At 47.6% G+C, this 26,599-nt stretch overlaps 9 protein-coding genes across 9 annotated transcripts; 6 read left to right on the plus strand and 3 right to left on the minus strand.

Moving 5' to 3' along the window:
• Window positions 1–495: 495 nt before the first annotated feature.
• PFICI_11263 (uncharacterized protein) lies at window positions 496–3,993 on the plus strand (the record flags this gene model as incomplete). The annotated part of the gene is made up of 7 exons (XM_007839844.1): window positions 496–759; window positions 814–837; window positions 898–1,090; window positions 1,147–1,530; window positions 1,588–2,347; window positions 2,399–2,662; window positions 2,730–3,993. The coding sequence occupies 7 exons, from the start codon at window positions 496–498 to the stop codon at window positions 3,991–3,993; spliced, it is 3,153 nt and encodes a 1,050-aa protein (XP_007838035.1).
• Window positions 3,994–6,812: 2,819 nt separating this feature from the next.
• On the plus strand, window positions 6,813–8,216 carry PFICI_11264 (uncharacterized protein; the record flags this gene model as incomplete). The annotated part of the gene is made up of 1 exon (XM_007839845.1): window positions 6,813–8,216. The coding sequence occupies one exon, from the start codon at window positions 6,813–6,815 to the stop codon at window positions 8,214–8,216; it is 1,404 nt and encodes a 467-aa protein (XP_007838036.1).
• Window positions 8,217–10,207: 1,991 nt separating this feature from the next.
• Window positions 10,208–12,116, plus strand: PFICI_11265 (uncharacterized protein; the record flags this gene model as incomplete). Its single annotated transcript, XM_007839846.1, has 2 exons — window positions 10,208–11,105; window positions 11,164–12,116. 2 exons carry the CDS (start codon window positions 10,208–10,210, stop codon window positions 12,114–12,116), a joined length of 1,851 nt encoding a protein of 616 aa, XP_007838037.1.
• Window positions 12,117–13,708: 1,592 nt separating this feature from the next.
• PFICI_11266 (uncharacterized protein) lies at window positions 13,709–14,218 on the plus strand (the record flags this gene model as incomplete). The annotated part of the gene is made up of 2 exons (XM_007839847.1): window positions 13,709–13,961; window positions 14,019–14,218. The coding sequence occupies 2 exons, from the start codon at window positions 13,709–13,711 to the stop codon at window positions 14,216–14,218; spliced, it is 453 nt and encodes a 150-aa protein (XP_007838038.1).
• A 245-nt stretch (window positions 14,219–14,463) lies between these two features.
• On the minus strand, window positions 14,464–15,867 carry PFICI_11267 (uncharacterized protein; the record flags this gene model as incomplete). Its single annotated transcript, XM_007839848.1, has 2 exons — window positions 14,464–15,646; window positions 15,722–15,867. The coding sequence occupies 2 exons, from the start codon at window positions 15,865–15,867 to the stop codon at window positions 14,464–14,466; spliced, it is 1,329 nt and encodes a 442-aa protein (XP_007838039.1).
• A 1,340-nt stretch (window positions 15,868–17,207) lies between these two features.
• Window positions 17,208–18,170, minus strand: PFICI_11268 (uncharacterized protein; the record flags this gene model as incomplete). Its single annotated transcript, XM_007839849.1, has 1 exon — window positions 17,208–18,170. The coding sequence occupies one exon, from the start codon at window positions 18,168–18,170 to the stop codon at window positions 17,208–17,210; it is 963 nt and encodes a 320-aa protein (XP_007838040.1).
• A 2,255-nt stretch (window positions 18,171–20,425) lies between these two features.
• PFICI_11269 (uncharacterized protein) lies at window positions 20,426–21,016 on the plus strand (the record flags this gene model as incomplete). Its single annotated transcript, XM_007839850.1, has 1 exon — window positions 20,426–21,016. The coding sequence occupies one exon, from the start codon at window positions 20,426–20,428 to the stop codon at window positions 21,014–21,016; it is 591 nt and encodes a 196-aa protein (XP_007838041.1).
• A 225-nt stretch (window positions 21,017–21,241) lies between these two features.
• Window positions 21,242–23,029, minus strand: PFICI_11270 (uncharacterized protein; the record flags this gene model as incomplete). The annotated part of the gene is made up of 2 exons (XM_007839851.1): window positions 21,242–22,700; window positions 22,758–23,029. 2 exons carry the CDS (start codon window positions 23,027–23,029, stop codon window positions 21,242–21,244), a joined length of 1,731 nt encoding a protein of 576 aa, XP_007838042.1.
• Window positions 23,030–24,062: 1,033 nt separating this feature from the next.
• PFICI_11271 (uncharacterized protein) lies at window positions 24,063–26,492 on the plus strand (the record flags this gene model as incomplete). Its single annotated transcript, XM_007839852.1, has 1 exon — window positions 24,063–26,492. One exon carries the CDS (start codon window positions 24,063–24,065, stop codon window positions 26,490–26,492), a length of 2,430 nt encoding a protein of 809 aa, XP_007838043.1.
• Window positions 26,493–26,599: the final 107 nt, after the last annotated feature.

The raw sequence follows: 26,599 nt of genomic DNA on the forward strand, positions 1-26,599 counted from the left end.
AGTCTAGGTACTCTGAATAGCCTGCTACTATACATGTAATGTCCTGAAAATAGCGGAGACAAACCGATTTCTGCTTGCGAAAGACTACTTGACGCACCTATTACCTGATAATAGATAACAACCCTAGATCATCTCAGTGCTACGACTGTGATTGAGTCGCGTGTAGGGCACTACATGGCGTCAGCAGTAGGTAATGCGGGCTGGATTGCTGCGGCTCTCAACACATTGGTCGCTACTGGATGCTTCCGAGGTAGTAGGTACATACCTAGGTACCGTGGTAAGACACACCCTGCCGCTGCGTTTCCATCACCATCAACTGACCGTCCCCTGCATATAAGAGTTTTAGTTGGCCCTTTGGCCTTGCAAGTTTCTAGGGACGGGTTGAGCTGTTCCTTCTATTGTACAATCTGCTGTACTACTTTGGTATCTTGCGCAATTGTTTATTGGATCACGGTAAAAAGTATGTCAGAGGAATGCAATAATAAAGTATGAACAATGAGCGACAATCATCAACAGTCGTCATTTGATAAGGCGATCGGGGAATTTACGCAGGATTTACGGAGAAGAGACGTGGAAGACTTTCACTCCACGAAGCTTCATCACTTGAAGACAACTATCGCCAACTTACAAGCTGAGCAACACTCGCACCGACGACTACAGGACCTGACCCGGCTGCAACGCTTCCTTGAGGCAATTGAGCAGTTCGGAAAAGTAATCTCGACTTTTTATCGCAACAATGACGTGCTTGCATTTGTCTGGGTAAGGACCCAAGTTGGCCCTTCACTATTGTACTTTTGAGCTCATTGTATCTAGGGACCCCTCAAGTTTTTGCTCCAGGTATGGCGCGTTCACAACATGCACTCAACCCTTGGCGACTGATGGATGTAAGCTACCTAGGCAACGAGCATCAATGACAAAGCATTCGGCGAAGTTTTGAGTGCATACGAGCACATGGGAGAGAATCTTCCACTTCTCGTACAGTGTCAAGGCCTATTTCGCGTCAGACCGCACATGGTCCGAGTCCTCGCTCTCATGTATGAGGGGATACTCAAGTTTCAGCGCATCATCTTGCGCTACTTCCAACAGCCCCGTCAGTCTTGCATCTCCTCTTCAACATTGATCGCCAATCTAATAATGACGATTCAGTTTGGCAAAGAGTTTTTAGTGAATCATGGACAACATGCAAGTCTCGCTTTTCCAACATTTTCCGCGACATTGCCCAACATCGCAGCTTGATTGAAAGCCAGGCCACCCCTTCCCAAGTCGAGGAGATTCAGGAAAACATCCAGCGGTCCCGACAGGCTCAGGAAATCGAGTTCGATGAGCAAAACGAACGACGACTCGGAGAGGTTCATAACTGGCTAAGACCAGCGGATGTGGACGTCGACCATGCAACTTTTCTTAAGGTTCGTGCGGATTATCCCGGAACAGGCAAATGGCTTCTTGAAAACGAGTCTTTCAAGGATTGGTTTCACCCGCAATATGCCCCGGTACCTCCTTTACTTTGGCTCAGTGGCATCCCTGGAGCAGGTAGGAAATTGATCAGCTTTCTAACATACCGCCTGAATATACTCTAACATAAAACAGGTAAAACAATGCTTGCTTCTCTGGTTGTACAGAAAGCGTCAGAGCTCAAGCCTGCGCCAACCGTGTTATATTTCTACTGCAAGCACGAAAACCCGGAACGGGATAACTTCGTTGCCCTTGGACGAAGTCTACTTGCACAATTCTTACATCATAACAACGAGCTATTGCCTTCTTTTTACCAGAAGTTCTGTCGCAGCGGTCAAGTTGTCCTGTCTTCTCCAATTCTGGTTGAAGAACTCCTGACTTTAGCTTTTGGAAACTGCAAAAGCGCATATATTATCCTCGATGGCTTGGACGAGTGTCCCCGCGACCAGCGAAAATACATCACAAAATGGTTCCGTAAGCTCATCGAGGATCTTCCTAGCAAAGAGGCCGACCGCTTGCGCTGTCTCTTTGTTAGTCAAGACGATGGTCCTGCTCGGAAAGACTTTGACGACTTGGCTAGCATCAAGATTGCAGATGAAGACACTCAGCATGACATCGAAGAATATTGTCGGGTCCAAGCTAGGAAGCTACTCGAAAACAATCCGTCTCTGCCAGGCGAGAAGGTTGACTGGATCGCAATGACTGTGTCCAAATCCGTAAAAGGCAGGTTGCCCCATCATTCGTGCAGTTTCTTTTTCATTCACTCGCTAACAAGGCATCAAGGACTCTTCTTGCTTGCTAGTTTGATATGGACGAACCTGTCCAATCATACTTCAATTGAGAGGTTGGAAAAAGAACTTGAACCCAATGTGTTCCCTAAGCAGATCAATGATGCGTGAGTCTTGGAGCTTATCGGTTTACGTTGCTTTGGCTGACAGAGAAGAAGATATCGCCGTATCATGGTCCGAATAAATGAGCAGGCAGTGCCTGAAGCGAGGGAAGATTCCTTGCGGCTTCTAAGATGGCTCGTTTGTGCGAAGAGGCCGCTAAAATGGCATGAAATACAGGTGATGAATTCTGTCAACCGCGATGAGAGACGTATCGCATTTGAACGTCAGAGTTTCATAAAACACCCCAAGGACTTACTGGCCTCTTTGGTAGAAAAGCGGAGTGACGGCAGTCTTGACTTTTGTCATTTGTCCGTCAAATTGTGAGTCCTTGATTTTTCCCATGGAGTCATAAAAGAGAATCATCGAACCTTACTAATCGTTGTGTAGTTTTCTGCTCGAGGAAGAAGGATATGTGGAACCCTCCAGTGAAGAACTGAACCTAGCAATTCTATGTATCGACTATTTGAACCTTCCTGCTTTTATACTTCCACCCACCAAGGAAGGTGTACTGAATGGCGACTATGGTTTCATGGATTATGCCGCCCTGTTCTGGCTCCGGCACATGGAAGTTGGAATAGCCCTCAAAGATGGCGAAAAAGAAGAAGTGATGGAAGATCTCTCAGAGTCCCTAGAGATCCTCATAGACCGGCATTGGAATTCTCCAACTATCCAACTTACCCTCGCAAAGCGGCATAGCGACAAGCTTCAGCACTTCAGAGAGTTGCCCTTCTATGACCAACTCGAACAAGCAGTAGCATCGACAAAGCAGCAACTGAAAAAGTTTGGCAACACAAAGATGGAAGAAAACGCCCTGAACCTTGCGCGCATGGTCTGCGACGTCCGAAGGATACTCGAAAGCACTATCAACGATGATTCACAACATATCGACCGGACATTCATCGAGGAGAGATATGGTACCAATATTTACAAGTGTCCTCGTTTCAGTTGTCAGTTCTTTACTGTAGGATTCATCTCAGCTGCTGAACGAGATAAACACATCAGCAAACACGAGCGACCATTCCGATGCACAGACGAAACGTGTGTAGGTTACACATTTGGCTTCTCCACAACAGTTGAACGCGAAAAGCATATGAGGGAGAACCATTCAGAAGGCACAGTCCAGGACGAAGAGTTTCCGACTGAGCAAGACGTCTACCGCAGCATTCTAGATCAGCAGAATGCAGCAGAGAGACGCAAGTCTCCAGATCCTCCCAACAGGGACGATGGCACAGGAGATGCCACCACAGCTGCGTCCGAAGAAGCTTTATCGGAAGCCGAGTCAGAAGTGGAACCACAGTACCAACCTCGCTTGAAACGACCCCGACAGACAGAGTTCAAATGTCCGTATTGTAAAATTGTTTACAGGAAGAGGTACAATCTATCGTCACATCTCCTTTCTCACGCGTCTCAGAGATCTCATGTCTGTGAAGTCTGTGGCTTAGGCTTTGCGCGTCCGAATGATCTCAAACGTCACAAGAATACACATACTGGTGACAAAAGTTTTGTTTGCGGCGGTTTCCTCAGGAATGGTGCGTCCTGGGGCTGTGGCCGGTCTTTCGCTCGTGGGGATACTTTAGACAAGCATTACGAGTCAAAGGTTGGACGCGCGTGCATCCAGCCTCTTCTGCAAGAACAGGAGACGGTCGAATAGTAAGCAGACATAGCCCAAGTATGCTCTCGCATGGTCCTGATTCAAATACACAATAGAGTCCAAGTGAATTCATTTTATCCATGCTCTACATACGAATCTGCTTAGATGACTGAGTTCTAGATACCAAAGTGGAATAATCGGAATAATCGGAAGCGATTAGTTATCATGTGCTAAAAGGAGACCAGCTACCTAGGTCGGCCCTGCTTTTAGCGTTATTAGCCATGGACTGGCTATAGACAGGGGCTCCTGCCCCTTACTTCTAGCAGGTAAGGGTTCAGTTTCGTCACGATACACCCCAATACTGCCCTCTGCCTTCTACCTTTCATTCTATGGCAAAACAAACCTCACATTACTAGACATAGTGATTCCAAGTCCTTTATTTGAAACAAGGCTGGAAATGTGGTTCGCGCGAGGCGAGCGCTGTGACCGTACGAGTTGACATTTCATGGTGCCTCTGAACATCTCCATTGCGATTGATGAGTCCAAATTTAGGAAATGCTATACAGCCTGGTTGCACTAGACTGGAGGACAAGCTGCATTCAATTGCTCATCCGGACTCGGCGCCGACGTTTAACAATGGGGCCGCCAGCTCCAACTCGATATATCGATGGGGAGGGAGTATACGTAGAGCGTCTGGTGGATAGAAGGTGGGAAGTAAGAGACTTTAAGAAAATTACGACTTAGTATGTCTAAGTCTATTAATGCCTCATGATAACTCAACATTTACAAAAGCGCATACTGCAATCATTCTGATTGGAATAGAGCATATGAAATTATACTAGCGATGACCTGAATTGCTACCTAGTAAGTTACCAAAGTGGGAATGCAGAAACCACTGTACCCATCCCGACGATAGAAGCACAATATCGCATTTCTTCGATTTGCCAATCACTGAATAACGTACTGTATTGGGAATGAGATTGGGAAATGGGGCGTCTTTATTCCATTCATAGGAATACAACAGGCTGCAAAACCATTCATTGATGTAAAGGAGCTCGCTGCATCACTCACTCAACTGACTCGGCTATTGTATCGCCCTTTTCGGAGGGAGGGCAGAGAAGGAAACATAGGCATGTAATACAACTGGTTCGCATCGAACGAAGGCCCCGTGATGTGGATCAAAGATGAAATTCAGATGTTGCCTAGTACCGTCCACTAAAAATGCTTTAGACCAGGACCACTGGCTTTAGTTGGTGGCGAGGCTGGTACCAAAACAAATGGCTCACCCCTCCCCTTCTTTGCGCATTCCCAATAGGATAACTCAGGTTATTCAAAACGACAATGTTATCACAAAAGGATAGCAGAAAAGATGAATGTATCTCAAGATGTAGGGAAACACTACAAGAACCGAATAATATAGATATGGTAAAAAGAGAAAATTATTTAATAATTAAAACGATTTTATGATACCATATTAGGAGTATAAAAATGGGAGGGGGGTGAGTTATTTTTCTGCTACCCCGTTGACCGGCGAGATTACGGCTCAGCGTGATGTTCTTGAGAATGCCTACTTATGTTTGTCAGAATCTTGAAATCTCAGAGGGAAAACAGAGCCCTTGACCTGAATGGCCCGTTCATATTGATGGCTGCAGATTGCGGACCAGTTGCCTTATTGCGGACTAATTGTTCTGCATCGACCAAAAAGTTCTTATTGTCTGCCCTGCCACAGGAATTACGGCTCGTCGTTCGGCATATCTTTGCTATACACCAACGTGACAAATGATCAAACATATGAAGGGACAGCAAGTCTTCGATCTTAGCGATTAGTATCAACCATTTGTCATTATCCAGAGATTAACCCAAATGTTGCCCCTGTTGCACGTACCGACCCGAAGTACCCCGCGTCAGCACTGCCTCTAGAATCACAGCTCAGCGTAATAGTATCACTGCCGTAATGAACTTTTAGAAAATATACAAAGGAGGCAAAGAATTCGACATAAGCGGTCCATGTGAATGGCTGCGATTCGCACCAGAGATCTAAACCATATTTTACTTTTTTGTACTAAGCCAAAGTGCCTTACGTTAGCACTGCCCTGAAAATTACGGCTCGGCATGGTTTCGGTGAGCCTGTGGAAGATTTTTATAAATGTTCCAAAATTCAGGAGGGAAAGCGAAGTCTGCAATCTAAGTGGTCGATATCGAACGTGACATTTTTCAAATGTTGCCCTGCTACAATGTCAAAAAACTGTCCGAAGCTGTCTCGCGTCTGCACTACTACTCCAGGTCACGGCTCAGCAAAAAGAATTGCACTTTCGTCACACTTTCAAAAAGTGCAAAACAATCCAAAATAAAGGAAGGGAAAGCAAAGTCTGCAATCTGAGTGGTCAATGCCGAACGTTGTACGACGTTGCCCAAAGATTGATCCAAATGCTGCCCTGCTGCACGCACCGACCGAAAGTGCCCCGCATCAGCACCGCCATCAAAATAACGGCTCAGCAGGTAACCACGTACCACCACTATTCGAATGAAAGAAACTAAAAATTACACAATGTACTTGATACTTCTCATTTGATTGGCCACTAGTGACATCTCATCCACCCATTTCCTGTTCAATTTTGTGATGTGATAACGCAGCACATGCGCCCGAAGCGTTCTTTGAGTCCAGCGCTCGTGGATCATATCAGTGAGTGGGGTTTTCGGCCTTGCATTGACAGCGAGAAGATGAACGTAAAATTCCCATAGATGCCAGTGACTATCGCATGTTGGTGCAGTTTGCTATGATTATATGACACCATTCATCGCACCTTGATTTGACTTGGAGAATATCTGAAATCAAGCCTCGACGAGGAAGTTTTTCTGCACAAGTCCTGGCCAACTCAATGTCACTATTCAGTTCCCCACCCGAAGCCAGATTAGGGTCTCTTGGCGTCGAGCCTCTACTCCCTTGCCCGCCACTGCCCAATATTGTCTCGGAATGGGCAGCAATCCTGCCACTCGTATGCCATCTCGCGGGTCAAAGAGATGATTACATCACGACTGGAGAGATAGCACTGATGGGCAGACTGTCTGTCGGGATTTTTCCCAGGCTTGGGACCCTCTCTGGATTGGCCAGACTGTTGGACAGGGGAACCAAATATCTTGACCATGCAAGCACTAGAGGCGGCTCGAGTCGTACCGTCTATGATGTGAAATGGGGAAGTGTGTTCCCTTGTGCAAACGGTGCTGCCTGTGCTGCCATTTCGAGATATCTTCTGAGCAGGGACAGACAACCCCCTCAGCGAATGCCGGAAACACGGCCTCCCCAGCCTGAAGAGGACAAAAACGAAAAGTCTTCATTTCATCAAGAATTCAAGATCAGACCTGTGTCTAGCTCTCTCAGAAGTGAAGTACGGTCCATAGCCTCGGGAGAAGAAAAGACTGGGGAAGACGTCCGCCGTTATCAAGTTCTTCACGTGTACCAATTGAACCGAAAGCCCAAACAGAATTCCTTGAGACAATGTGTCACTCGGCTACCATTGTCATTACCTGGTCAACTCTTATGGTCCTCTACGCTCTTATGCCTCGCAATCTTGTTCTGCCTCATTGGCTGCTTTGGCCCAGCAGCTCTCGTTGTCTGCAACTCGCTGTCACAGCTTGTAGCCTTGCGTGTTCCGATAACCCGTCCGTCTACATATCTCAGAAACAATGAGATGCACGACGCATGTATGCTTGTTGCATCCCATGAGAACGCAAGCGAGTGGCACCTGTTCATCGGCGATCGGGGGGTAGCGGATACTTTGCTCAACAAACCCATGTTCATGGTACCCAAGGGAAGGTCGACTCGCTTCGCAGCCGGCTGGTTCTGGTTCGCCAACTTATTCCAGCTCACAGCCATGACTTATGTTGCTGCGCAAAAGGGGTGGGATGGGGTATGGTTGGTGGCTCTTCTCGCTGTGCATTGGGCTCTGCGGTGGTCGTTTTCCGGTCGGGCCCTTGCCCGCGACTGGCTCGAGCGAGAGGGCATCGACGCCAACGTCAGGAGCTTTGAATTTGGCGGCCGGTACGCCATGATGGGTGCTATCCAGGTGCTCAGTAAAAGCACAGCCACGCGCTGGATGGACAATATCTTGGTCCCTCATCCCCGACGAGAGGCTTGGCTCGGCGCGCTTGGCGTCGGAGAGCCAACAGGAAGCCTCAACTTTCACGACCAAAGCTGGCTGGAATACACAACTGAAGCATCTTTGGCTTCAGCGGAAGTAATGAAAAGTACGTTCGGCTTGAGTCAGTGCCAGACATCGGTTTGATTAGTCGCATTAATTTTCGTATGAGTATGGCTGGTGTCGGCTATTGCATGATCTGAGCTTACAGCCATTAATAATCTCATTAACCATATACCTCGCCAAACTCGGTGCTGTTTGAGTAAACGATTGAATTTTTGCGATTGATTGATTGAAAAGAAAATTAATGACACTCTTATGATTGCAATAAGTTTTCAGGAGTCAGGTTTACACGTAGATGACTGGCTCTTCTTTGGCCCCTCCGCGGCTTTATCTAGGCCGAGCCAGCTCAGGGGTGAAATATACACGGTGAAAAGGCTATGGAAGTTGCTTCTCCAGACTGACATAGCGCTGTCGGCTGACAAGGTATGCCTGCACCTACATCTACAGGCCAATTTGGCCAGTAGAATGCTTTTCCTGGGATCATCGCACAGAGATTGGCACGGGTCTCTGCATCTCCAAGAGCTGCAACGGGAGTTCAACTAGTGAAAAGGGCGTAGCCGATCAAGGTCCTCGAGGTGTATTGTCTGTGGTCTATCGGATCTAATTAAAGCCTTTATCTTGAGATTTTGGAATCTTCAAATCACCTGCGATCGTCCGAGACCCGAATATGCTGAGCCGTAATCTGGAAGGCTGCGGCGTCGTAAGAATGCTGGATGATGACTGTCAAAGATGGGTCAGGAGTAGCAGGAACACAATGTACTAAATATCAATGCCATCTCAACACCAAGAGACTTGCATTCAGGGAACAATTGCGCCACACCAAAAGCTTCACCACGGAGCGACAGCGCAGGAGGCTGCCAGCGGATAGAATCGTTGTCGGCTTGCCCACGCGTAATTGTTAATAATTTCGCTTAGGCATTTTCCAAGCATGAGATTATTGACGTTTTCTGCCGAGCCGTAAAACATCGGTAGCAATGGAGCGGTTTTAGGCATGTCCCCCAAGACTCATGATCGAGATATGTGCACGTCATTCATTTATTTGAAGTAGATGCTACATCAGATCAACCAAGTTTGCAATACGAGTAAAGCAGGGACTTTTTATTCATTTATGACCACTCCAATATTGTATAACAACCTGTTTCCCAATGCCATGCTGAAGGGTCAATAGCTCGCCGATTGTCATTATGCTCGAATACCAATATATGTACGATGTACATGGGTATCTCGAGGTAGGTGGGTTTTTGGTGATCCTAGGCCATGTCAAGCTGGGCGGGCTCAGAGCGGGGATGGTGAGGACTGAAAATGGGTCCGCAATAAAGCAACAGGGCCGCAACAAGGCAACTGGTTCGCGATTTGCAGCATTCTAACAGAGTAAGGATGTCTGTAGCCAATGACATTAAGATTGAGCTTTGCGTACGCAAATTTTGGAAAAAGAATTGTTGCGTTCGGTGAATTTGCTGAGCCGTAATTCTCACACCGGTACATTAGAAGTTGGGAGAGGGTAAAGAGCAGGGTATCTGGCCCTGGTAGAATCGATGATGGAGGAGGAAGGAGGGTAAGGATACCACATATGTACAGCGGGTGGCACTTTCGGCTGCGGGGTAATGCTGCAGCCCAGCATCACATTTGCAGCCAATAAAATAAAGAGTGACCTTTGCCTGCGCAGTTTTTGAAGAATTTAAATGGCAGATTCGCCCGGCTGCTGTGCGGCAAGGAATTGACCAAGCTGAGCCGTAATTTTTGTACCTAAGCAGCCAATAGCATAAAGAGTGAGCTTTGCCTGCGCAGTTTTTGAAGTTTTCACGACCATCTCGGGGCGCAGAGCCTCATGTAAAGCTGAGCCGTAATTTTCGTGGCTGAGTAGGTACTTTTGACTACTTAGTAGGTACCCAGCTGCCCTCCATTAAGCTTGCAATCGGTATTTCAGCGCCTTGTAGCTCGATTGTACAGAAGGGCACTAGCGTGGCTCGATGACTGTCGTGAAGGCTGCTATGAACAGCTGAGATCTCCCAATTTTATCGTGAACAGGCGTCTTACTTTAAGCTCCGGGCAGAAATCTCGCGAACCAATTCAACATGCGGCTCCTCAAGACGAATGGATACCAGCTGACTGAAGCTAATGACATACCCGTACCTTTCCCTCAATACGCTATCCTTTCGCATACTTGGATTTCACCAAAGGATGAAATCACCTATCAGGACCTGAAGCAGAGGAAAGGCGATATAGAGAATGACATTTTCAAACAAAAAGGCTGGGCAAAACTTCAGAGATACTGTCATCGTGCCGCAAGAGATGGGTGGGAATGGGCTTGGATGGATACTTGCTGCATTGACAAGACTAATCCTGCTGACACGCAAGAAGCAATCAATGCCATGTTCCGGTGGTATCAAAATGCTGGTATATGCTACGCCTATCTCGATGACGTCGACGTTGGGAGAGTTGTCAGTGACCCAGACCTTGCGGACATCGACCTTGATGATATTGCCGGCAAAAACAATGTTACTGATCCAACAAGTTTCCCTCACGAGGCTTTGAAACCCTTCATGACCAAGGCAAAGTGGTTCAGTCGCGGCTGGACGTTACAAGAGTTGCTCGCACCTCCTTATCTAGTCTTTGTGGACCAGGCATGGCGCCGAATTGGCACTCGTGAAAGCTGGGCCGAGCAGATCAGGAAGGCCAGTAGGATAGAGGCACGACACTTGACTCATTTTGATCCGACAGACTTTACAGCTTGCTCTATTGCGATGCGGTTTTCATGGGCCTCTCTTCGGGAAACGACAGTCGAAGAAGACGAAACTTATTCATTGTTGGGTCTATTTGGGGTCAGCTTGCCGCTGATCTATGGTGAAGGAAGATGGCGAGCATTCAACCGACTTCAGCGCGAGTTGATTACCGTATACAGTGATGACTCTATATTCGCCTGGAAAATTCGCCAACCACTCAGCGGGCGTATAACTGAGTCGCATGAGAAAGGTAAATTTCTCTCGTGAGAGGGTGCCGGGAAAGTGACACTCGCTAACTCTTCTTACAGCCGATAAGCCTGGTAGAGGCATCCTGGCACCATCGATCAGAGAGTACTGGGACGCATCAAAGATTGAAGCCTTCGGTTTCTATGACAACAGCTTTGCAATGACGAACAAGGGTCTGGAAATCAATGCCAAGCGCTGGAGACGCAAAGATGACCTTTCGATGTGCCTAATTCGCCTGAATTGTGGATTTGGAGCCTCGAGCCGTCTCGCCATCCATCTCACCCACGTCAACGACACTTATGATAGGATTCAACTGCATCAAATCTGTGACATGGAAACGATCGCACCTGACGAATGGGAAGAAGAATCTACCGGCGAACCCACAGTCATTCGGGCTAGCAACTATTCCAACGTCTCAATATCCTCCTCGATACTCATCCTCGAATACCCAAATCGAATCAAAATTGGCAACAAGTACTTTGTGGACTTTGATACGTCGATAATCAATACGAAACTAAAACTTTGGGATGAGAGTTTTTCCCAGCAAGGTTTTACTGAGGATGAGTTCGTTATGAAGCCAAACAGACTTGCCTTTATCAATATCACGCTACAAGACGAAGCATCACGTTCCAAGTTCGATATCATTGTCAACTTGAGCGGAAAAAGTTTCCCTTCGGTGGGGATTCTATCGAGGACACAAGAGCCATGGGAACGGCTGGGAGATCCACTAACTCAAGCCTCCACCACGTACGAGCAATTGGCAGATCATCTTCACTACAAGGTGGCAACTGATCCAGTGTATCCAGTCAATGCCACCGACGAGAGAGAAGACGCTATGATTGGTGTCTGTCTCCTTCCCAGGCCCCGAAAGAAGAGACCGTCTCAGCGGAATGCAGATAAGATTAACTCTGCCACATCGAGAGAGTATTTGCTCAAGATCACGCTACAAGAAGATGGCCAGTCCGATGGACACATGCCGGAACGCTCTGCCAAGAGGAGAAGGACGGGTGCGTGATTGGAACATGAATTTGCAGCAGGATCCGAGTACATACTTGCATAAATATTAAAGACCTAGTATTCAGTGCGCCTTGATCTAGGCACAGTACCGGTGATGAGTATTCGTCACATTCAAAAAACGGCTGGCTGGTGTATGGAATGAGGAATTCGTTGACTGTATATTTATATGCCGGTTCTTTCCCAATTCAAAATGGATTGAATACGCTATTACTTGGCCCGACAACTCAGTTTCCAGCCAGCATTACGGTAACATCATTCTGTTAACGCTTTCGGCTAATGTATAGGTGTGTAAGCACATAAAAATTGTACGGGTACCTATGCGCCGGCGTAGTGGGTCAATAGCCGGACCAAATATAAACCCTGATGGGTCATCGCAAAGAAGGAATAGATGTCTCTTAATGGCACCCAGCCTATACCATGATGTCAAAGGACCTGACTTTTGATTCGTTGATTGACCCTGATAGGGGGCAATATGGTTTATCATAAAGAAGAAAGGAATAATAATAGCATTAGCGTACCGTGTTTTTTTTTTTTTTGGTAGCATAGCCGGTACCGCCCAGAAGAGCCTAGGTCGGCTTGTTAGGTGCTAGCCATTTGCACTAAGTACCTACATACTACTAGTACCAAAACCCCCACAGCCACTACGGCATTTCCGCCCTCTTTTTTACTTCAAACATTCCCAGTTCCCATAGCTGCACTTTGCCGACGTAGGTTGAGAGATCAAATCTAAGATTATTATTTTCGTGGCTCCATAGCTGGAACAATATGTTCGCCCAAATTCTTTTTTTCTTCTTTTTTTTATACTTCTCGCTATTTACATCGGTCACTGGTACTTACCAACAGGCCTCTCTCTGGCTTTACACGGCTGATTATAGTCAAATATCACCAAGGCTCCGATTGCACGGATCGAGCCTCAAGAGATCACAATGCAATACACCGCATATCCTAATGGGTATAAATATAATAAGTAAGTGTTGCAATTTCGTTATCTTAAACCGTAGATACCTTGATTCATCTATGACAAGTGATACGCCACTTGTGGTGATTGTTGTGGCTTTCCGTGTACGTCATTATGGAGGTTCTTGGTTGCACAGGAACGACTTTTTACCTCCCTTTTGCGAGCACGTTGATTCTCGATCAAGATAATTTATATTTGATATTATTTCTAGTTTCTTGACGACGGTCGTGTAAACAAGTCGGCTAGTCGGCCCCTTCAACCTCCGACAAGCAGTCTAAAAAATGGGGCCAAACTATTCGGGACCGAAGCTGCGTAATAAAGATCTACACTTCGAATATAGACAAATAATCGCTCTCGTAAGCAAATCTCGTATGTTATACTGGATGGATCTAACTAAGTCATAGCTTGGTCATTATTGGCTGGTCTGACAAAGTGCATCCTTCGAGCACGGCGCGAAAGCCGCGAAACAGTATAGCTATTTAAATCTGCTATTCCCAGTGCCGAGTCCGGACTGAATGATCAGCATCATCATAAAATCAGCTCAGAGTTTTGTTTGTCTTGCAGCCTTTTAACCAAATATCACATACCAAAGTTCCAACTTAAGTTCGGAGCTGAGCCAGTTATTGCCAATCATGTCTTCACAAGAAACCATCACCCTACGCACCATTGGAGCGGCGTCAACCGCCTTGGCCATTAGCTCCGCCAGCTTGAACGCCTCGCTGACCTTGTTCACGATCCCACGATGTCTAGAGCTTCCACCGCCCCTCAATGCTCAGATCTGGGCAAACATGTTCAGGGTGACCAAATGGGCAGTTCCCATACCAATGTTGATTAGCGGTGCGGGTTACTACTACTTGGCCTGGACACAGCGGAATATCCCATCAAGTATGCGCTTATGCGCCACCGCTGGGACACTGTGCTGTAGTATTGTTCCGTATACAGCAATCGTGGTGCTTCCGACGATCAACACACTTTTAGAGAAATTGGCATCTTGGAAAGATGCCTCAGTCCACCAGATTCAGGAGGACGAGGATTTGGGGACCACAGCGCATGCTTTGATTCGTCGTTGGAGCATCTTGAACCTGGGCCGCGCTATTCCGGTCATGCTTGCAGGACTTTTGGGGCTCTATAGCTATTTGTGAGAATGAGAGATGAGCAAAGAGATTGATGATTCTTTCTAAATCTTGTTGGAAAGCTTGAGGGCTTTTTTTTCTTCTTCTACACGAACGGTTCCTTGGTGATCAAAGTGGTAGGGGACCTGGTAATAGAGAGTTTCACCACAATCAAGATACGACAAAGCACTCAAAGATACACTCTTCGATATTTGTTCATCGTTATCATATAAAGGCCGGTTCTGTTGGCGTTTCCCTATGTATTCATCATTGAATCACCGACTCTCATTCATTGTCACGTTCTCGTACATGTCATAGTTCCTTTTTGGTACTTTCCAATAACTTGCTGACCATGGCATATCAGTCCGACCTGGGACAACTGTCTTCTGGTTTCTTGAACTCTCGAGCATTGGACCCTGAGCTCTCTGTGGTACTGGCTTCCTTCGCGGTAGCGAAGTTAATGCATTGTAGTTGTCATTTGCTCCTTGCTGGTGACCAATGCGTCCGTATGTCCCAAAGGGTCTAGAAAAGGACGTCGATTCCCGAGTCCTGAGTGCAGGGTGCTGCTCATGCCAATCATGCGAGGCATCGTCTTGGGTCGGACTCAGTGAAGTCGTGGTAATAACAGGCTGCTGTCGGTCTTTCCAGGACTCTGGCGGATGATCCATCGATCGCCGGGGGCTTCTTTCGGGGAGGGGTACAGGTAGAATATGCCGGTGAGTGTCGTCGTCGCGCGCCTCCTCCATCACGGGCGTCAGAGTTCTGGAAGAGCCATGAGATCCCCTTTTCTGGCGCGCTACTGCTGCTGTGCGTGTGTCTGGCGGGTCTGCAAATGGGTTGGACGAAGAGGCTCTCCGCATTGTCGGCGCCACAGGTACCATGTCAGGTTCCAGAAAGTCAGACGACTGCAGCGGTGATTCCATCAAGGTCCGTCTCCGTCTTGAATTTCTTTTCTGCCGGATTAAGCAAAACACCAGGATGATAATAGCAAGAATGGCTGCTGCTAAGGGTATACCTAGAGCAACGGCAAGTTTGTCCGCGCGAGAGAATCCAGATGTAGAATCAGACGTTTCGGTCAGAGTGGGAGTAGCTAGATTCGAATCTGAGCTGGCTGTGACCGTGATGAATGAGGTTTGCGTGAGTGCTGGCAATGTGGAAGACGCAGATGTAGACGCAACTGCAGATTCAGATGCAGATTCAGATGCTGATGCAGACGCTGAAGCTGAGGTTGATTGTGATGACTCTGCCGACGTCGTCGATACTGCGACTGTTGTTTTGGGCCCAAACTCGCTGGTCAGATAATCTTGGACATTATCCGGCAAGGACGTGAACCAGCTGGGCTTCTTTCCGTCGAGGAAGTCAGACCACAAGATGGCAGATGCCGCTGACAGGTCTGTTGCCGCTATTTGCGCCAAGGATTGGGGGATAGCAGTCAGGAGAACTTCGGCAAAAGACAGCCTACTTTCTTCATAAGCATGGAATCGAAAGCCAATCGGTCTGGAATATTTAGCGACGCAAGTAAAGAAAGCTTACGCGTCTATTGGTGTCGTTGACCTCCGTGGAAGCTGTCCGTCAAATGCTGGCGCTGGTGTAGCCAAGGGCGGAGTATCCTTAGCGACAATGAGACATCTTGCCAAACCCAGGCAATAGAGCAAAACAATCAAGAATATACGATACATGGTTGAGAGGCCCTCTTGATAATAGGTCACATAATCCTATATCACTTGATGGGCCGTGTTATTGTAAGCTACAGACCGGTGTTCATTGATATACGAAAAGGCAGCACTTATAACTTGATCCTCTAGAGCAAGGACTGATGCGTAGGCGGAAGGTGAGATTCAACTGCAGCCACTCAATGTGGCGAATGGCCCTCTTCCGTCCAGTGCCTGTCCGGCGTATACCTGCGCAACTGTGGCTAGTGCATGTCCATCATCGCCTAATTTGTGTGGCACACAGATGAGTTGTAGATAACTGGCCAATCATGGCGTATCTCGCTTGCTAGCGGCGTGATTATACAGGCTGGGACTGCTTAAAATCAAGGCAGCGGCAAATCGACGCATGCACCGCCACCCAGCTCGATGCGAGCGCATGGGAGACTTGGGGCCTCCGGTTCGAACCTCAAAGGGTCTGGACTATGGCATGATTCTCTGGAAATCATTACAGACAATCACCCTATGTTGTAGCGTTCGGTGTTTGAGATGGCCCTTGCATGCAAATGGGGCAGAAGGAAATGGCCAGCTTGATTGAACAAGGCCGTGGCTTGGTGTTGCCATCAAGTATTTTGCCAATTGAGAAATGCGGTTCCTACTTGGCGCACGTGGAAATACTGTTGTGTTAGACCACGGAGACCCGGAGTACATAGCTCAGCTGTCCATCATCTGACATATTCGCCGTCTTGGCTAGAATAATCTTGAGTGTTCTATTATATGGTCAACAATTACGAGTCTTGCTTCAAATATCATCAGCACCGGTCATTTTACATAACGCTACTCAATACAAATATGATAGTAATCAACGGTTGATGTAGTCACTTACTCTCTGCACGTCTTACATTGAGGCCAAACCACATTTTGTTCGATGGATGTTTGCAGTGCGGTCGCATCTTCGCTTAATATTGCCCCGCAATCTCTTACCTGCACCACCACTATGGCACCATCCAACAGGGCCTTAGTATTTGTGTTGATTGTCAACATACTCCAAGCGTCTGAAGTAATCATCGTCCTTTGACTTTGACGAATTCCTATATTCAGGTGTCGCGATACACCGCGAGGCTCAATCTGCAAAAGTGGGAGCTCTACACTAAGCTCAAGCTACTCTGTACTGTAGAGATATATGCACGCAGACTCGCAACAATAGGTCATTTCTCAAGCGACACCCCGAAACAGAATTAGACCCCAAAAAATAAACGAGAGAGCATAGAATCTATAGCAAAGCAGGAAGACAGATCACTAGAATGTATAACGCCCTTTTCAAACTCCCAAGACCTTCAAGCCAATGCCTCAAGATACTGCAGATCGTTCTAGTCCCAAATACCGCACTGCTCGACCTTTTCATAGTCATCGTTGTATTGGTCTTCCTCGGGAATGATTTCAAAACGCAAGGTGTAATCGTCACCAAATTTGGCTTGACCAAAGTACCGTGAAAAGTCATCGTGTTCGTTGACGCGTTTCTCCCAGTCGGCGCCAAAGGTCTGACCGACGGCTTGGAGATCTGCCTCTTCGAACTTCATGGTGGACTTCTCATTGAATTTGGAATACTTATAGCTGATCTTGAAGCCGGGCCCGAGATGACGCTTTGCTGCTATTGCGCTCCCGGGGCCAACCGAAGGCGTCATGCGCGCCCAGCTGCGGCCGTCGTCGCGGATATGATGGATGTGGTCCATGGCAATACCTGTCTCTGGGTCCCGGAGGCCGAGGATCTCGATTGTTTGCCCCTGAACAGAGTCCCTAGCCTGCAGTGGCGCGGCATTGACGTTGTCGAATTCGAGTCCTCGCTGGAGCAGGAGGTCTCTCATGACCGTCGCGAACCCCTCGTCTCTCGATGCTCTTCTTGGGAGTTCGGCGCCGGCAAAGTCCTGGACAACTGTAGCAACTCGAGGTCTCGATGCCCATATTAAGACACCACCCGTGATGAGAAAAATGAGGCTGCCGATACCCTGGCCCAAGCCCGTGCATCTCTCCTCCGCAGAATCTTGCCCGCCAATTACCATCTTGCACACGCCCCGCGCACCGAAACCAGATACGGTGCCGACGACGGAACCTGACATGAATGCCAAGGCCGTTTTTGGAGGGAGTTGGGCATATATTGATGTGATAGCCTCTGCGTTTATCAAGCCGGTACAGTCGAACTGCCGTGCTTGAATTCCATTAGCAGGAACGGCGCCAGGAATATCTCTGGCTTGGAGTCTTGGCCGAGGTGCTGTTACCCGGCCATCTGAGATTGCCGCCAGCTGTAGGAGTGGAAAGTAAGTTGAGAGTCTCATTTTGGAGGGAAGGTATATCAACTTGGGGGTTTTGAATTTTCTTCGTATGTTAATAGTAGAATATTGCTGAGGTTAAAGTGCAATGCTGTAGAACTGCTAGCTTGATGTCAACTATGGTTCTTAGAGCTGGAAGAGGACGCATCGCTCAGCTTTTAAATACTCGCCTCATCGCTTATACATGCTTCCACAATATTTCCATCCTTCCTAATCCACACTATCAGACTTGACATTATTCACAAGGCCTGTTTCCCTATACGTTCGATGTAGAGTTCCTGCGCATGTGTCGATCTCGCCACGAGAACTTAAAATAAACACATTTTACAAGTGCGTGATATTCAGTAATCATGTTATTGTCATGGTAGTCATGACTCTTGGCGTATTAACCACATGAATTGATAAATACAAAAAGCATCAAATCTCAGGCATTCGTCATAACTCGTTCCTTTGATTGCGAATCTTGCGGTTTACGTTGGTGGCGCACTGCACAACATAGAGCACATGTATAGCGAAGGAATCTTCAATGTCATTGTGACACGGATAATTGAAGATAAAGGTCTAGCTGATAATTTTAGAAAATATCTAAATGTGTGAAATGAATCACAATGTGTGACGCAATAATGCAGATCGTCTGCATGCTGCCTGTTGTCTGCATGTTACCTGTTGTCTGCATGCTGCCTGTTGTCAGCAACCAACAGCCAGGAGCGTCCGTCGTGCTACGCTTCCAGCATAAACGGCGCCGTCCCCTCCCACAACAGCCCTACAGGTTTTCGCGCAGAGAAGAATTCATCAATTTCACCTCAACAATCCAAAGCAAAAACAACAAACAGCTGAATTTCTCACGAGCACCAAAAACAAACGACTCAAAACGCCATGTCATCACCCGTCGCAAAGAACAAGAACCATGAAAACCCGTCTACGACTGAAGCCCCGCCAAAGCGACGCGTTTCCCGAGAGGTATACGTTGCCCATATGAAACCAATCGTCTATCGCAAATGTCTTAAAGGCAGTGTCATCTGTGGTGCCCTTTCGATCATTCTGCTTCTCGCTCTACGACTATACCTGGGAAGGGGATGGGTGCCTAGTCGCGACGAATGGCTGCCCGCGTGCCAAGCAACCATATCCTTTGCATTTCTTGGCGCGTGTTTGCCTTTGTTTTTCACACACGATGGACAGTTGATTGCCGAAGAATTATTCGGGATTTATCGGCCGCCGCGCGCCTAAGTCAACAAGTAAAACAAGTCATGGGCAGTGGGGATGCATTTCGCCCGACTCATGGCTCGATGGTCATTCAAGTTGCTGGAGGGTCCATCTTTTACTTATAGCTGAGAGAATCGCTAGTTGAGAATTGTCAAAATATCATAGTGTTGAGTGTGTATCATCAAGTCTTCATGCTCACGACCTCATGTGCAGCTTTGATTAAACTACTGGTACCATTGCCGCATGTTTTCTGTAATGATACATAAACAAAATATACAGTGAAATTCGAACCGCTAATGTGTTTGCACGATACATTCCCCTTCTGACATCACCATGACTGCTCGCCTCTGATGGAAAAAGACTGGATTATTTTCAAGTAACATCAGAGTCATGCGCCGGCCATGAAAAAAATCACCACCTCCAGAAAGTTAAGAATTACAGGTACTTGAACTGTAGGCAATGACGCAAAACATTGCCTCAGGTACGGCACAGCATAGCCGCGACGCAGATTAAGGGTTGGACGGTGGGAGGATCTATCATGTAAATTCATTTCTTCCTTCTGAGCACGCGAAGCATCAAAAGGAACTCCTTATTCTCCCTTGCATGAACTCAGGATGACAATTTTGACCATGATTGTCATCTTCCTGGCGCGATCTGCCTTGACTTCAATTTATGGTGTCACCACGCGCTGAACTGGCAAAAGAAGCTTTCGTAACAATTAAGAAAGGTCTCTAAAACTTCGTCATTGAAGGAGTGCTAGGTTTGCACTGAAGTCATCTTCCTTGTCGATACTAAATTTATCTTTTCAGCACCTATGCGAGCGTCATAGTATTGAGATGGTTTGGTGGTTTCAAAGACGACGGTCATAGATCAGGAGGCATGATTCTAGTATAAGTAGAGAGAGTTGTTCATCGTCCAGTTATTCATTCTTAAACACAGAACAACAAAACAAAAGCTCAAGCAATCATCGTTATACAACATCACTCTCAAACCACAACAAAAAACCAACCAGCCTGCCAATTTGCACACCAACCATCTTCCCAGTCACGATTCTAAGAATGAAGTTTGCATATAGCCTTCTGACTGCCCTTGCTTTGGCTGCTGCCAACGCCTATACCCCTCCGGCAGACCTGGAAGATGGCGTCTACTTAGTAGACACATCAAGCCCCGGCGACTCAGCCAAGACGCGCCGAAACCTCGAGGAGAGGCTGGTCCGGATTGGCGACATTATACAAGCCGACCCTGCCGCAGGCACATCGGAAAACAATGTCAAACGCGATGTGTTTACCAACCACGAACGCGGCCACTCATGCCACGACGCCAACACCATGATGCTGACCGACTACAGCAACGCCATGGCCTCGTTCAAGGCCCAGTGCGAGCAAAAAAAGGTGCCGGCGCGTAAGAAGAACGGCCTCATATGTTCGGGAAAACAGGGGATTCTGTACGCCAAGGCTGGCTCGTCCATTGTCTACCACTGCAACGTGGGCTGCAGCAAGCAAAACTGCGGCGGAGGCCATATCCAGCCATTCGAGGAGTGGGCGGATAAGACGTGCGGCCGGCTCAAGGGTGGCTTCTTTTACTCTGATTGGGACTTTACTATGGGACGTGACGAATGGGGCAGCAGCTTCTGTAATCAGGTCATTTAATTCCGTCTGTCACTAAATCTGATCTGATAGAGGGAGGCGATGCGTTTCTTGGGTGTGTTTAGTGGTGTCGGAGTCACTCCTTGTTTTGTTATCCGTTGGTAGTTGAATTTTCATGTTTTTGTCAGCTTATTTACACAGCCTATCTCTATGTGCTCATATGCTACCTCATTATCCTGTCTCCCCTACAATAAAAGTTTACGATGTGCCCTGATCCAAAGCCATTATTTATTTTGATTCATTCATGGTCTGACACAACCGCCCATCTTGTGCAACTTTCCACTTATCACTTCCCACTGTAGCAGGTCCGTAGAGTACACCATCCGGATCGTATCTGTTCTTGATCTTCAAGAGCCTCTCAAAATTCTCCCCAAAAAAATCTTCCTTCCAAGTCGGGAGGTCAAAAGTTGCCTCGTTCGAATAAGACCCACTCCCCGGTGTGAGCGGCCGAAGCACCTGGACAACATTTGTATTCATGGTAGACTGCAGAGATTGCAGTGATTCGATGGAACCGGTGGGATTCCAAGATCCCACAATGTTCAAGGTATACAAACTCTCCCGCCACGCTGGTATAATTGCATTTTCGCCTGGTTGATTACCAACTGCTGCGTGCGAGACATTGACCTGCCCCCCAACTGCCGTGAAATCGCTATCCGATGTGATGTTGCGTATCGCTAACGCGATACCGACACTATTATTCCTGATAGTGGTTCGTGGTATCAAACGTCCTCCCACAACACCAAAATCTGGATAGTCGGGTGGGCTGTAATTTGCAAAATGGTCGACATAGCTTTGTTTTGTAGAGCTCGTATAGCCGTAGGGAAGCCCCTTGAAATCCAAAAGTCTCAGAAATGGTGACACTTGCTTCGAGATTTCATCGCCTGTATGTCCAGGCCATGTAATGAACGCAATATCGAAAGTCGTATGCGTGGCTGTAAACCCACTGGAGAATCCCTCCAGCTGCTCGAGTTCAAGTAGCAGCAGCTGCCACTTTGGTAGTATCTCCTCCCAGAACACGCTCGAACCATTATGCACCAGCGTAAGGGACGCGCCACCAATTAGACCATCCGGATGGACCTTGCTTATTTGCGAGATCACGACAGCATATGTGCCGGCACCGCCCCCGCTGAGCGCCCAGTATAGTTCAGCGTGGTCTGACCTGCTTGCGATGATATGCTCACCTCTTGCTGTCACGACTTCGAATGCAAGTGTGTTATCTGCGGCGAGGCCATAGGCACTTGCCAGTGGCCCATGACCACCTCCTTGGGTGTAACCTCCGGCAATCCCCACACTGGGGCACCAGCCAGTGACCGTTCTGACGCCTTGCGCACTGCAAGCAGTATTCAATTCCTGGGCCTCGACTCCGGCACCTATTCGGACAGCCATTCCCTGGTGTTCAGGTCCGTCATAGTCAAGAAACGAAACGTTTTTGAGATGGTGCATCCACAGTCCGAGTCCATATCTGCCAGTCGACCGTCCAAGAAAGTCATGACCGGTGTTCTTCACAACAAGCCGCACTCCAGTTTCCTTCGCAAACTGTAGACCTTTGATCACGTCTGCAGCTGAAGAAACATTGATGGTGTACGTGACCAAGTTGCCCAATGTACAACTAGCATTTTTGCTAGTAAATGGGCTGCAGCTGTTGTTAAGCCAGAATGGCGAATAGATTGACGAAGGGTCCTCGATGCTGAAGGTGGAAATTCAGTAGCCAAATTGCTTGAATGGGTTCGTGCATGGTACTGACTGTGGCGCTGCATAGATCCAAGATTCCTGCAGTTGCTTGCAGCTTTTTTCGCGGTATTCTTTGCCGTGGCATACAGTCGCCAATGGGACCGACTGAATCAGGCGCCCACCTACTGAGGCGTTGAGTGCTGCCCACTTGTCCTGGCTGGGCCATTCCAGGTCGCCTAATGCAGGCTTGCAGGAGATGGTTTCTCCCCGCCCAATTTCGAGAAAGAGTCCAATGCCAGTGGCGAACAACCAAGCATTGAGATATGAAACGACTTTTCGAGACATCATGGCACGGAGTATCAATCGTACGAAAGAGAAAGATTGCGGGATGATGAACTATGTCTGGCTTCCAAAAGCCACGGGCTTCTAAGGTCAGATTTTTCAATCCTCTCAGTTCTCTCTACCCCGCATCAACTCGGGTAATAGGTTCAGCGAATATTTGAGGAACTTCCAGTAAATAGAATTACTAATTATTAATTACTATAACTCCCTTTTCTTGGGCAGAAGATCACTAATCTCTGAACAGTTGATTGCGGTTCGCAGGTCTGAAAGTAATCCATGTACATGTGACTTATGCACATGATCAGTCATCATTTTAAGAATGTTTTTTTTTTTTTTTTTGATTATTCGCAACCGTTGGGAAACCAATCACAAACCAGGACCTATGTGCCCACGAAAAGGGGCAGTGCCTGCGATGACACATTTTACCGAAAGGTATCAAACACGCCTGGTGCCTTATCAGCATGGCGAATGCTCTTAACAAGCGCCAGCCTGCATATCCTTTGTGACAATGTATGCGAAGATCTAGATAAATATGTATTGCATAACCCCCACCCTCCAACGGCATGGGAGAGTTGCCACTATATATAGCATAGCTATAAGGTGGGTTGCACTATTTACTGCATAATGCATCAGCCACAGACAACTCAAAAGACAATACCGGCTTTGTTGCTATACTGAACCGACCTGGGATTGGATGAATATAAGGGCACCACATGCAAGTATATTGCATTGGGGGATATCCCCCTACTGCCAGCCAAATCTAGCCAGCCTAGGACTATAATCCCTCTGGGGTCAGAAGCCCCTAGCTCGGCCCTAGCGCACCACCCTAGACACTGTTGGGATACCGGATGCCCCTAGACTCTAGTAGCCGTCTTGTATAAAACTACCTAGGTAGAGGTTTTCAAGATGATTTTGTACTTTGATGAAAAATAAATCAATTCATTCACTCAAGATAGGAGGCGAATTACCTTTTTCCATTGTCATCTTGAATAGTCTGCGCCAATCTGTCCAATCACTCTTTGTTAAACCCGGTACCATGGACGACAATAGCGATCACAAGAATGGAGAAGCCCATAACGCCTTTACTATGGACACGAGGTTCTCGTCACCAGGCACCTGCCTTTCACAGCCTGATCAAGAGACACTTCAAAATGACAACACGATCTCGTTTCCTCAAGAGATAGCACCAGCACCAACGCACGGAGAAAATTCGCCACCTGAATCCAAGGCGGTAGATGAAGAGGCTCAGCCGTCTGATACAGCCGAATGTCACTCAGAGGACCCAGAAAGTAATCTTCCACGCCAGCACATCAAAAGATCCATCTCTGACGCTGTGGGGCGTCTGAATATATGCGTCTTGTTTGGTGGAGCGATCCTCTCATCTGCTGCTGTCGGCTTCCTCATCTTCTTGTGGACCGGTGGAAGTCCCGGTACAGACGGGCAGAATGCTAGCTACACATGGCGCTATATAATTTTGGGATCATGGTTGCCTCAGGTGATTACCATTTCTACCCTGGCACTCCGTGTTTCGACTAGTGCGCAGGCAGCAATTTGTACCTCGTTTGTGGCCGCCTTGACGCTGGAACGTCGTCCTACACCACTGGCCAAGGCTGCAGCAATATCGACATTTAGGTCGCTCAATACGAGTCCTCGAGCTCTTCTCTGGGAGATGGTCGGTGAAAAGTCGGTGTCCCACCCGCTACATCCAGAAGCATTTCTGTTTATTCTTTTGGCTGTAGCAAATGTAGCAATCCAGTTCTCGTCGACAATCCTTTTCGCTGATCTTCAAAGCAGTTTGGTCGTCGGCTTTCCAAACCAGACTGAGAAGAATGTCAATTTTGAAGACGAGGAGATTATGTTTCTCGCTTGGTCAAAGCCACCCGCAGATTATTCCTTGTTTGGAGAACTGCCGACCCATTATTCCGCGGATCCAAACCCCTATGGCCTGAGTGATACTGGGATAAAGCGTCATGCGATGCTCCCCTTCACCAAGGATAGAACAACTGTGCGTAGCTATCGAGGATCTTCTAACGTAATGAGTTCTCGCGTAGCATGCATGCCACCAGTCATCTCTGGTGAGATCATAAGCGTCTTGAATCCAACCAGCAATCGCAGGTACGGATGGATGACGGGTCAGATCATGTACAAAGACTCCCTAGAAAGAGCCAATTTGGGAGCGTCGGATGATTGTAGTTCAAGTAATTGTTCGACTATCGTGCCATTTAAATGTGGTATTCCAAGCTGGATGTACGACAGTCAGCCGAAAGCGGCCGCCTTTTGTTCACCCCAGGCTTTTGATATTCGACTGGCCTCCTCGAACTGGACTTTACAGAAGGATCCGTGGACATCAACGGCCACCATGTTTCTTGTTCTTAGCTCTAACTTTGACAATGATGGATGGGCCCTCATGAACAACCAGACTACCGCATTGCCCGAGTCTCGCACTCTGGGAGAATGGCAATCTTTTGATTTCGGGTTGAGTCGTGAGATTAACGTGACATTATGCTTCAACGCGATAAATTTCATGTTATCCAACGTATCGTTGTCTACCAAAACGAATCTTGTGGAGCCCAAGATGCGATACGGGTTCAATGCCTCTTATACAGAAGATATTCGAAAGTTTCTGGGCGCAGATCCTAGTGTGCAACGTTTGGAGGATAGAGGAGTGCTCATCATGGACACTATAACCGATCCAAGCGATTATGTCGTTGGTGCTATTGGCAATGCGCATATGCTTCCCTCATCTCAATTAAGCTCCAGCATGCTGGAGTTTGACTTGGTGTACCCTTCAGCGAATGAGACAATTGCCGGCTGCGACTTGTGTGAGGCAGACAACATAAGAATTTCAGGAATTGCAGGAATTGCCAGAGACTACTCTAGAATGTTCATGGACATCCTGACGAGTACGAACAGGGCCGCCGTCGCCATCCAGACTATTTACACCATGCTTGCGCAGAGCGCACATGACCAGATGCTGGACTTTTATTCAGTCTCGGCTCCAGCAGAGATTGTCCAAACCGTTACTTCAACTATCCCCACCAGCTACAAAGGACTGATTACTGTCGTTGTCCTTGTCCTCGCCAACGATTTGTGTATACTTTTTCTGACAGCGCTGTACATTTACCATTCGCGATACACAATGATTGGAGACTTTTGGCATGCTGTTTCACAAATGGTGGGCAGTACGACGGAGGAAATATTGGACAAGGGCAATATGTCCAAAGACTGCAGAACTTTCGAGGGTTTTGAAGTAAACAAATATGTTCAGCTGGAAAGGTCAGCAGAGAGTGGTCGGGTTGGAGTCGTCGAGGTAGGTCACATCATCAACGCGCCCAGTGTTTTGCATTGGGTCAGTAAAGTCTATCGAAGGACACGGGATATGGTGAAAAGACAAACATCAGGACTTTCCAAGATGACCCAGTCAAAGACGCGGAGCTCCGCGTCTGCACTGGAGAACGAAAACTGAGCCAGTTGGTATAGGCATAGAAAGAGCCAGTCCGAGGCGTTTTGGACGATTGGTGATTCATCCAAGGGCGGAGAAGGATGTTTTCAATAAGACCTCAGTGTTACTGC

The sequence above is a fragment of the Pestalotiopsis fici genome, assembly GCF_000516985.1.
Source record: "Pestalotiopsis fici W106-1 unplaced genomic scaffold PFICI_Scf_8, whole genome shotgun sequence".
In the NCBI taxonomy this organism is placed as follows: domain Eukaryota; kingdom Fungi; phylum Ascomycota; class Sordariomycetes; order Amphisphaeriales; family Sporocadaceae; genus Pestalotiopsis; species Pestalotiopsis fici.